This window comes from Gadus morhua, unplaced genomic scaffold (genome assembly GCF_902167405.1).
Source record: "Gadus morhua unplaced genomic scaffold, gadMor3.0, whole genome shotgun sequence".
In the NCBI taxonomy this organism is placed as follows: Eukaryota; Metazoa; Chordata; class Actinopteri; order Gadiformes; family Gadidae; genus Gadus; species Gadus morhua.
The window spans coordinates 598-12,500 of record NW_021963958.1 but is presented as its reverse complement, the minus strand read 5'-3'; the positions used below and the strand labels follow the sequence as shown (position 1 = coordinate 12,500).

The 11,903-nt window shown below is 53.4% G+C and overlaps 1 protein-coding gene across 4 annotated transcripts in view; it reads right to left on the bottom strand.

The window, feature by feature from the left end:
* Positions 1–10,340, bottom strand: part of unc80 (unc-80 homolog (C. elegans)) — a 74,378-nt gene extending 64,038 nt beyond the window's left edge. For all 4 annotated transcript variants that reach the window (XM_030349893.1, XM_030349890.1, XM_030349891.1 and 1 more), the window contains exons 1-7: positions 10,004–10,340; positions 9,432–9,480; positions 8,328–8,484; positions 6,346–6,710; positions 5,685–5,808; positions 5,005–5,069; positions 4,763–4,908 (exon numbers count right to left, since the gene is read on the bottom strand). In XM_030349893.1, the coding sequence (XP_030205753.1) occupies positions 4,763–4,908; positions 5,005–5,069; positions 5,685–5,808; positions 6,346–6,710; positions 8,328–8,484; positions 9,432–9,480; positions 10,004–10,095 (998 nt within the window). In that variant the 5' untranslated portion in view covers positions 10,096–10,340. The remainder of the gene's footprint in view (positions 1–4,762; positions 4,909–5,004; positions 5,070–5,684; positions 5,809–6,345; positions 6,711–8,327; positions 8,485–9,431; positions 9,481–10,003) is intronic.
* Between the last annotated feature and the right edge of the window lie 1,563 nt (positions 10,341–11,903).

Genomic DNA, 11,903 nt, shown 5'->3' with positions numbered 1-11,903 from the left:
GAGAGAGAAAGTCATTTAATTGTGGGTTCATTGATTGATTGAGTGACTAAAGGAGCCATGGAAGAGGAGGGTTGATCACGACGTGAACCAGTGACGGAGCGATATGAGTGACACACACACACACACACACACACACGGACACACACACACATGCAGGCCGTCACTATCCCTGGTTGCCAGGGGTAACCATGTGACGACAGCCTATGCCGAGGCCTGGGAGCGTGAGAACAACCCATATCCCTCCCCCGCCCACCACAAGACAGCGAAGGGATGCAGGGATCCAGTGGTTGCCATGGAAACTGCCTCAGCATCAGCACCAGGGCCCGCAGTGCTATGAAAATACGCTGGTAGAGGGGGGAGGGAGCAGAGGGCCTGTTCTCATTGAGGAGAGAGAGAGAGAGAGAGAGAGAGAGAGAGAGAGAGAGAGAGAGAGAGAGAGAGAGAGAGAGAGAGAGAGAGAGAGAGAGAGAGAGAGAGAGAGAGAGAGAGAGAGAGAGAGAGAGAGAGAGAGAGAGAAAGAGAGAGAGAGAGAGACCCATTGCTCTATGTTAATATTAGGCTTCAGACTCACAGCGGAGTCCCAACAGAAGAGAGAATATCACTGTTAATATTATTATAGTATGACTGCTCTGCCAATCCCTCATATTTACCTTGAAAAAACCTTTATTAAGAAGAAATCCCATCACGTTTCATACATCTTGTGTTTCCATTAATAAACTGCTGATGTAATGTTATAATGTAATACAATAATGTAGTCTAACCTAAACTAATAAAACGCAATGTAGCATCATTGAATCAAATCTTAACTAATGGAACATAATTGAGTCTAGTATTAAACCTAATTGACCCCAACCCTTATGTAATCATGGACACAGAAGCCAGCTCCTTGCTGTGTTAAGTCTTCATATCATCCTCCTTCTCCATATTCCCTCCTCCTTCCTCCCTGCCTCCTCTTATTCATTCAGACATATTGCACCAGTTCTCCCCTGAGGTTCTTATCAAACCCCCAAATCACAGGCCTGCGTGAAACAAGCAAACCCCAAAAACATCTGTCTAAGATGTATACCAGATATACCAGAGAGCCAGAATAGAAACCTCATAAAGAGAAGCTGATCAGGGCTGGGTCATTAGCCGATCATGTAATCATATTTGTGTTCAGAGATCATTCAGACCCTCCTAAACGACTTCTGATCGCACATGCTGATACCTAATTAGATATTAATATTGGATGTTCCGACTGAACATCCTAATTGAGTATTCTAATTAGACATTCATTAGATATTCTGATTGGACATTCGGGCAATCTGATAGGACATTCCGACTGAACGTTCTAATCAGCCATTCCAACTTGGACACCCTTGTAGAGTTTCTACATTGCCAGTGATGGCGTCCAGAGGTGCTGTTAAGGAGAAGGCCCATACCACTGTGAGGTCTCTGACCTCCCATACCACTGTGAGGTCTCTGACCTCCCATACCACTGTGAGGTCTCTGACCTCCCATACCACTGTGAGGTCTCTGACCTCCCATACCACTGTGAGGTCTCTGACCTCCCATACCACTGTGAGGTCTCTGACCTCCCTGTCTCTGACCTCCCATACCACTGTGAGGTCTCTGACCTCCCATACCACTGTGAGGTCTCTGACCTCCCATACCACTGTGAGGTCTCTGACCTCCCATACCACTGTGAGGTCTCTGACCTCCCATACCACTGTGAGGTCTCTGACCTCCCTGTCCACTGTGAGGTCTCTGACCTCCCTGTCCACTGTGAGGTCTCTGACCTCCCTGTCCACTGTGAGGTCTCTGACCTCCCATACCACTGTGAGGTCTCTGACCTCCCATACCACTGTGAGGTCTCTGACCTCCCATACCACTGTGAGGTCTCTGACCTCCCTGTCCACTGTGAGGTCTCTGACCTCCCATACCACTGTGAGGTCTCTGACCTCCCATACCACTGTGAGGTCTCTGACCTCCCATACCACTGTGAGGTCTCTGACCTCCCTGTCCACTGTGAGGTCTCTGACCTCCCATACCACTGTGAGGTCTCTGACCTCCCATACCACTGTGAGGTCTCTGACCTCCCTGTCCACCTGACGGTCTCTGACCTCCCTGTCCAGCTGACGGTCTCTGACCTCCCATACCACTGTGAGGTCTCTGACCTCCCATACCACTGTGAGGTCTCTGACCTCCCATACCACTGTGAGGTCTCTGACCTCCCTGTCCACCTGACGGTCTCTGACCTCCCATACCACTGTGAGGTCTCTGACACCGTGTCCAGCTGACGGTCTCTGACCTCCCATACCACTGTGAGGTCTCTGACCTCCCTGTCCACCTGACGGTCTCTGACCTCCCATACCACTGTGAGGTCTCTGACCTCCCTGTCCACCTGACGGTCTCTGACCTCCCATACCACTGTGAGGTCTCTGACCTCCCTGTCCACCTGACGGTCTCTGACCTCCCATACCACTGTGAGGTCTCTGACACCGTGTCCAGCTGACGGTCTCTGACCTCCCATACCACTGTGAGGTCTCTGACCTCCCTGTCCACCTGACGGTCTCTGACCTCCCATACCACTGTGAGGTCTCTGACCTCCCTGTCCACCTGACGGTCTCTGACCTCCCATACCACTGTGAGGTCTCTGACCTCCCATACCACTGTGAGGTCTCTGACCTCCCTGTCCAGCTGACGGTCTCTGACCTCCCTGTCCACCAGACGGTCTCTGACCTCCCTGTCCACCAGACAGTCTCTGACCTCCCTGTCCACCTGACGGTCTCTGACCTCCCTGTCCACCTGACGGTCTCTGACCTCCCTGTCCACCTGACGGTCTCTGACCTCCCTGTCCACCTGACGGTCTCTGACCTCCCTGTCCACCTGCGGTCAGAACGAGGCGTAAGACAAACAGAGCGGAACACCAGCCGGCTTGTCCACCAATGGGCTCGCTTCATCTAGACGTCACCTGACCTCTCCGCAATGCTATTGCTGGACACGCCGGCCACGACAGGGAGGCGCTTGTTTCCAGGCGGCTCATGGTTGTCACGGTTACCGTGAGGCGCCCATGGGAGCGATGGGTACGGTCGTCATGGAGAGGTCATGTCATCGTTTCCTCCCCTTCGGCCTCCCTCCCCCCTTATGCACACACTCACACACACACACACACACCACACACACACACACACACACACACACACTGTCAACACACAATCCGAACATACATCAAACCCACTCTGCACACTCTCCACACACACACAAACCACTCTCAACACACACACCGGCGCACATACACACAACCTTAACGCTTGAGTGAAAGCAGAGCCATGTTGTGTGTGTGTGTGTGTGTGTGTGTGTGTGTGTGTGTGTGTGTGTGTGTGTGTGTGTGTGTGTGTGTGTGTAGACCAGAGTGTGCTCATGGTCCTGTAGACCAGCGGGTCGTCAGGTGTGACTAATAGAATAACCAGCAGTGTGCTACATTAGAGCTGTCATATGCTAGCCGAGCTGCTCGCGGCGGCACCCCCTGGCCCAGATAGAGGAGCCCTCAGTGGGATCCAGACGGGGCCCGCAGAGCCCTGCCGGGAGAAGGCTGAGGCCAGGCTAGGCTAACACATGCTTAGCTAAGCTAGGCTGAGATAGGCTAGGCTAGGAAATGCTCAGTCAGCATATTCTAAGGAAGGCAAGGCTAGGATAAGCTAAAACAGGCCAGGCTAGGCTAACACATGCTAAGCTAAGCTAGGCTAAGCTAGGCTAGGAAAGGCTCTGTCAGCATAATCTAAGGAAGCCAAGGCTAGGCTAGGATAACTTAAAACAGCCTAGGCTAGGCTAAGACTGGCAAAGCTAAGCTTGGAACACCTAACATCATGCTGATATGTTATTTCATGCCAGTTTATGCTATCCAGGCCAGGCTAGGCTAAACTTGGTGACGTTAGCCTAGGCTAGGCTAGTACAGACCAGGTACGGTACGCTGGGCTAAAACAGGTTTTGTTATTCTATGCTACGCTACGCTAGGCCAGGCTAGAGCAGGCTAGGCTACGCTAGATCAGTCCGTGCTACTGCCAACATCAGACACATTGCACATTACTTCAGCATAATTACTCTGGTTATGAGTCAGATGGGTTCAGACGCGCTCAGGCAAGACGGGGTGTGTGTGTGTGTGTGTGTATGTGTGTGGGGGTGATATGTGTGTGTGATTGTGATATGTGGGTGTGAACTATATGTGTGTTGTGCGTGTGTGTGTCCAATTGGCTCGGGGAAACACTAGGGATCGGTGGGCTATTCAGCAATGAAACGGAGAACCGTGCTACGCTAGCATGCTACACGCCTCAGAGCACTACAGAGGGCTACATGTTCCACCGCTAGCTGTCTGTGCTAGCCGTTTGTGCTAGCCGTTTGTGCTAGCCGTTTGTGCTAGATGTCTGTGCTAGCTGTCTGTGCTAGCACTCTGCGCTAGCAGTTTGTGCTAGCTGTCTGTGCTAGCTATCTGTGCTAGCCAATTTGCTAGCTTTCTGTGCTAGATGTCTGTGCTAGCTATCTGGGCTAGCTCTCTGTGCTAGCTATCTGTGCTAGCTCTCTGTGCTAGCGGTCTGTGCTAGCTGTCTGTGCTAGCGGTCTGTGTTCGACCATGTCAAAGGTCAAACACAAACAGGGCCCGCTCTAACCACCGACCGAGATATTAGCACACGGCGAGATATTAAACCGAGCTAGCCATCGGTCTCCTGTCATGGGTCCGGGAAGGGGGGACACTGCGGGGAGGGGGGGGGGGGGGTTCACTCACTTCTTCTTGGCGGGCCCCCTGACCTCTACGGGGGGATGAAAGGCCCTGCCTCCCTTTTCCACTGAGTTACCACGACGACAGCTCTGCTCCCCGCCCCCTGGCGAGGAGGAGTCTGATTGGACGGCTTCGCAGACCACCTGGAACCCCTGGCGGGGGGGGGGGGGGAGGGGAGACAGAGAGAGACAGAGGGATCAGACTCCACACATTAATGCACAGGAATGGGACAGGAATCATCAACTCACCAGGGGGGACGGGTTGCCAGATCCCGCGGGGCTACACTGGTGGTTGACGGGGGAGTTCCTCTTGGCTGCAGGAAGGAGAGAGGGAGAGAGAGCGAGAGCGAGAGCGAGAGCGAGAGCGAGAGAGAGAGAGAGAGAGAGAGAGACCATTACTGGCTTGAGATTAATGATTTTCAGGCCCCAGTTTTAAAAAAAAATTGCATACGGATCAAATTGTTCCGGATTTGGAAATCCCATGTTTTGCTATCAAGGATCACCTGATCCATCTTGCTTTTATGCCTTTTTAATGGAACATGGGATTGGATCACTGTAATCCAAAAACCAAATTTCAGGATAACCAACTGAATCCACCCTTCTGATGGGAACAGTTGAATCCTCTTTTTATGGATCAAATAGATCCGAAACCGAGTTCAAAGTTTTGAAAAACCCAAAGAGCAGGTTTAATCTGCAGATCAAATGTAAGATCGGATTACATTATCTGATCTTTGTTCGGGATCCCACTTTTGCTTTGAAAAACCCATTTCCAAGGTTTGATTCAATCCGTGATCCGAAATGCCTCTGGATTACTTTTGAAAAACTGGGCCCGGAGATTCTCCTAGACTGCGTTCCCCGGCAGAACCTTGTCAAGTACTTGAAAAACAATATGGACAACTTTGACTTTGAAGATGTGTTCGATGTCGCACCTGTGACGATGTTTCGGACAGGTTTGATGAGCGCGGAGAAGGCGGGAACATCTGGCTGTCGGTGCTCCCACATTGGCTGCCAGATGACCAGGCCGCTGGCCAATCGGAAGGTGAGGTCGGACTCCTGCAGGAAATGACGCACAAGGACAAACATCACAGGTCTTTGTTGGAGAGGGGTGCTGGAGGTAAGATCTCAGAGCTACAGTCCTGGTGGGCCGCATGGGCTCAGGAGGTAGAGCGGTGGTTGGTGGTTTACAGGGGCTACAGGTTTACCCACCTTGACGTGGTCTAGTGGGACTGTGGTGGTTTACAGGGGTTACAGGTTTACCCACCTTGACGTAGTCTAGACGGAGTGTGGTGGTTTACAGGGGCTACAGGTTTACCCACCTTGACGTGGTCTAGACGGAGTGTGGTGGTTTACGGGGGCTACAGGTTTACCCACCTTGACGTGGTCTAGTGGGACTGTGGTGGTTTACAGGGGCTACAGGTTTACCCACCTTGACGTGGTCTAGACGGAGTGTGGTGGTTTACAGGGGCTACAGGTTTACCCACCTTGACGTGGTCTAGACGGAGTTTGGTGGTTTACAGGGGCTACAGGTTTACCCACGTTGACGTGGTCTAGACGGAGTGTGGTGGTTTACAGGGTTACAGGTTTACCCACCTTGATGCGGTGGATGAGCGGGGCGAACAGGAAGACAAACAGCTCCACGGTGGACATGCTCTTGTGGAACATCTTGGAGCGCTGGTTCTCCTCCTCCTCCTGGAACGAGGCGCTGCGCTGGGGACCCGACCCCCCCAGGGCCGGCCCGGGGCCGGGGCCCGGGGAGGAGCCCTGGTTGGCCTGGGGCTGGAGGTACCCGCTGCTGCTGCCGCTGCCCCCCGCCCAGCCCTGGCCGGACCCCTGGCCTTGACCGGACCCCTGGCCCTGGCCGGGGTCGGGGTTGCACTCCTGGGCCGCCTCCAGCAGCATCCAGTGCAGCGTGTGCAGCAGCTTGGTCTCCGCCACCCCCAGCTTGTCCTGGTGGCCTTCGGGGGCAAAAGGTCACGGGGTCAGAGGGCAAAGGTCACGGGGTCAGAGGGAAAAGGTCACGGGGTCAGAGGACAAAGGTCACGGGGTCAGGAGTTAAGAGCTGTGAGGGACGGTGGAGTTCAGACCCAGTACCTTTGAGCGGGGACTCGAACCCCGTTGCCACTTCCCCTGTTAGCCTACCCGGTGCCTACCCTACTGCTGTGGGTCGGCTGGTAACCTGAAGGTTGCCGGTTCAATCCCCGGCTCCTCCTAAGTGAGTGTTGAGGTGTGCTTGAGCAAGGCGCCTCATCCTAACTGCTCCCGACGAGCTGGCTGTCGCCTTGCATGGCTGACTCCGCCGTCGGTGTGTGAATGTGTGCCTAAATGTTGAATGTGAGGCAATATTGTAAAGCGCTTTGGGTGGCCAATGGTTAGAAAAGCGCTATATAAATGCAGTCCAAATAAATATTTGAATGGGTGAATGTGAGGGGATATTGTAAAGCGCTTTGAGTGGCAGCTGGTAAGTCCATATTAGTAGTTTTAAAGGCAGCAGGACACAGTTCAGTTATAGGTTCACTAGCCGGCCTAGAGTTTGAACAGAACCCCCTGTTGGTCTTATTACAGTGAGCTAGGGAAAGGGCTCGTACCCTCCCGACGTCCACAGAGTGTGGGACGTGGTTACGTGAAGGCGTTGGATTAAACCGTCCCTAGGAGCCTGAGACAACCGGTAGTTACCTAGAGGCCTACAGGCACACATCTGGGTGGACCCTCCCACTTGTGGGAGGGTCTTTTTGACGGGCCTTTTAAACGGCCTGTCATGATCAACATCAGGTTTGGTGTGGTTAAGGTTAAATCGGTTTAGAGATGATGAAGGCAGCGGTTGAGGTGACATTAGGTTAGTGACGGTTTATGTCACTAATGTTAGCGTCCGGTTAACGTTCGATTGGAGAAAGCATTTCCATCGTGATCCTCATCATCAATCCAGCATTAGTTCATTAATGGTTTGAGTTATGACGAGGTGCTCTGGGCCTGGATAAAGCCAGGGTTCAGATAGGCTCGGAGAGGTTTCCATTCAGGTCTGTGATTGGATGGCGAGCCAGTCTTGTTTCCGTGGCAGCGGCCGGTCGAGTCCTAGGGGGCCAATCAGCTGACACTGATAGTGGTTGCTAGGGAACAGCCGCTAACAACAGCTGTTGACAGTCACCAGCCCGGGAGGAAATAAGGAAAGAGATTGGAGAGATAGAGAGAGAGAGAGAAAGAGATTGGAAAGAGAGAGAGAGAGAGAGAGAGAGAGAGAGAGAGAGAGAGAGAGAGAGAGAGAGAGAGAGAGAGAGAGAGAGAGAGAGAGAGAGAGAGAGATAGGAAAGAGAGAGAGAGCGAGAGAGAAAGACAGCGAGAGAGACAGAGAGAGAGAGAAAGACAGAGAGAGAGATTGGAAAGAGAGAGAGATTGGAAAGAGAGAGAAAGACAGAGAGAGAGATTGGAAAGAGAGAGAGAGATTGGAAAGAGAGAGAGAGAGAGAGAGAGAGAGAGAGAGAGAGAGAGAGAGAGAGAGAGAGGGAGAAACAGAGCGACAGATAGACAGAGAGACAGACAGATAGGTAGAGACATCCACCCTCCCCTGGGTCCCTCACCCAGCTTGTTGCGGTTGGACAACAGGATGGAGGTGCAGTGCAGGACGTGGGGCAGCGCCGCCTGGACCAGATCCCAGCGAGAGATGCTCTGGATGGCCTCGGACAGCGCCGGAGACAGGCCATGCAGCTTGTTCTCCACCAGCACACGCTCAAAGGACTGGGGAGGGGGGGAGGGAGGGGGAGGGGAGGGGGGGGGGGGGGGGGGGGGTAGGGGGAGAGGGAGAGGAGGGGAGGGGGAGGGGGAGGGAGAGGGGAGCGGGAGGGAGAGAGGGGGGGAGGGGTAGGGGGGAGGAAGGGAGAAAGAGAGAGAGCGAGAGAGAGAGAGAGAGGGAGGGAGAGAGAGAGAGAGGGAGGGAGAGAGGTTCACCTTTAAACAAACAACCCTAATCGCAGTATTCATTACAGTATTATTGTCTATTTTAATTATTATTATATTTGTATTCCTATCATTACTATGCTGTGGTAATGCAAAAATAATTGTTGCGTACATCAAATCATACCATGCTAATGAGCGATTGAGCCCAGTGATCACATATTATCCGACATATGTTAAATGTTCATTCTTATAATCAATAACATAAACCTCATTTACACGCCCTGCAATATTAATATCATTACTCTGTGTTTTCATTCACACACTTTTTCCGTGTAGGTCAGAGAGAGATCAGAGATTGTGAACGTTGACAAAATGTCTCGCATGGCGACAGGTTGTGTGTGTGTGTGTGTGTGTGTGTGTGTGTGTGTGTGTGTGTGTGTGTGTGTGTGTGTGTGTGTGTGTGTGTGTGTGTGTGTGTGTGTGTCCATGATTGTTTGCATATGCATCTGTGTTTGTATGTGTGTGTGTCGGTGCTTGCCTCCGTGTGTGCGTGCGTGTGTGCGTGCACGTGGATTCATTATGGATATGGTTTCCCCGTGGACAGACCCACGAGGATGAACTCATTTGGTAAAGCGGTCGGAGGTCGGCGGGGGGGGGGTGCAGGTGGGTCCGGGGGGGGGGGGGGGGGGGGGGGGGGATTAGGGGGAGGAGCGATTAGTCCTCTGAGCCCCCCGCTCATGGGGGGGGGGGGGGGGGGGGGGGGGGGGGGGGGGGGGGGGGGCACTCACCACGCAGGACGCCTCATACTGCTTCCCCAACTTAGGACGCAGGAAGGCGCTGGGAAAAGAAAACACACACACACACATACACACACACACACACGAACACACACACACACGACTGACGTTAAAGGACGACTCACATCTTCTCCCCAAATCCCCGGTCCTAACCTTGACTAAATGTCATCTGAAAATAGGCAGACAGCGCGTCACGCGTGTACCTGCAGGCTCTGGAGGAAACGCAGAAATACACCGACCCCCCCCCACCCCCCCAACCCCCCAACGTCAACACGGACATGTCATCACTACACAACACACCTAACATGTAATCTAACGGACGGACCAACAACCGCCGCGTCAGCGACGCAATCAAAAACCAGCGAGATGAAGATCTTGTTTGACTATGGTCCGGGTCCGCCCCGGGTCCGGTGCGTGTCTCTGACAGACTGCGTGGACACGGTGCTTCCGTGTCGCGAGCCGAAACGCACCGAGACCCCCTCATCCCCGACACCCGGTCCCCGGGGACGGCGGAGGACACCTGTCATAGCGGGACCTGGACCCGGTAGCAAGGCGGCACCGACCTGGTCTGCCTCCAGAGGAAGGTCTGGATGGGGAACGGGACCCCCTTCCCGCAGTCCTGGTCGCTGTCCTCCAGGCTCTTCCTCTTCACCATCTTGCCCCGGTAACGTTTCAGGTCCCGTTAACGCTCCGGTTCAGGTCCTGGTGTCGAGTCCTCCCCAGCTAGGCTCGCCTCTCACGACATGCTGGTGCTCGACCCCGGTCCGATAAATAGCATCCAAACGGCAGCGATCGTCGCACTGGTCGGTGGTGGTCTGCGGTCGGGAAGGTTGTGATTTCAGCGCCGCCTCCTCGCGCCGCGGCGGCTCCGTGACGCTAATTGACTCTCTCTCGGCTCCGCGCAAGGGGCGGGAGATGGGAGGCGCGGCGCGCGCGGCAACCACCGGAGCAGCCGTTTCCCCGGACAACAGGGAAGGGGGGGGGGGGGGGGGGGGGGGAGCGCGTGACCCAACCGGTGGGCTTGAACAGCAGCTCACGGTCCTACCTGACGCCTCAGTCCCACGCGGGCAGCTGCTACCGCCGCTGCGGTGTTCGGCCACGCGGGGGGGACGGGACGCGCGTGCATTCAGAGAGCAGAAGATTTCGCGGCAGTTCGACCGACAGGTTGCTCTGTGATGATCCAACTCCTCAAATGGGTATCAAGCTCATTAACTCTCAATTAAGCAAGATGTCTTTACACTCAGGGGGTCCGTTCATTGGCTGGTGATTGAGGCCCCAGGGGTCTGAAACCTCCACTTATAAGAACCATTCGGGTCCTTCTCACCAAATATAATAATCCGGAGCCACAAAACCTATCCGACCCCTCGAATGAAGATTGCGCACTAACGTTGTTAATATAGTTATAGGCTAGGCCTACTATACTATAGGCCTATCAAATATCGAACAACCCATGACACTCATAACAAACGTAATAAAATGCAGTCTCACCTTAATCTCCAAAATAAGAATAAGAAGCTAAAATGATTAATTTCATTATTATGGCGAGCAGCACGGGAAGGAGGAGACGTGAGGCCGGGTTCAGCGGATCACTACAGCGCCGGCCCCCATACACCGGCCTTTATTAACGACAACTACACGTGAACAACACACAACGTACCAATCCAACGAAGACAACACTCATGGTAATGGTGGCGGAACAACGATCACAACATTGACAGCAGCAGCCACACAAATACACCCCCACAGCGACCAACCCCAGCCCATGAACCCCACTCAATGTCTGCGCTGCAAAGGACCCAGGAGGGGCCCGAAAGGTCCGAACTTTTCTATATAGGTCCAAGGTCCGAACAATATGGCCCCTCCCAGAATCCTTTGAGCGCCCGGAACCGGTGTCCAAGCCCGTGGTCGCTACATTATTTTCCATGCTCCCGGGAACAGCTGCGGAGGGGTGGTGGGTGGCTGCTGCTATACAGGCAGAGTACCTCTGCTATACAGGCAGAGCACCTCTGCGTACGAGCAGGTGAGGTGGGAGCGGCGACCGAGTGATGCTCAGATGTTCTGGGTTCGATCCCCGCCGCCCCGTGTATAGCCTACTACGGTGCAGATGCGTTAGCTACGGAGGCTCGACATCGTTTAACAATCAGTATTTATTTATCTTTTTTTTTTACCAGGGTAGTCTAGTATAACCGGGCCGTTACACACGTGACGGGGAAACGTGATATGCATTCAATTCAAACGTTATTAAATTAAATTAAAGATCGAACATGAAGAAAAAGACACCGGAACACGTTGGTTAAGTTTTCATTTTTTATTCATCATCTTTTTTTCTTCAGTAGGAGCGTTTTGCCATCGATCAGAAACATCGGCATGTGTGTTCACTAGGACTACAGCCGAGGAAGAGGAAGTGGAGGAGGAGGGGGAGGAGGAGGAAGAGGAGGAGGGGCCAACAACTCAAAACATTAC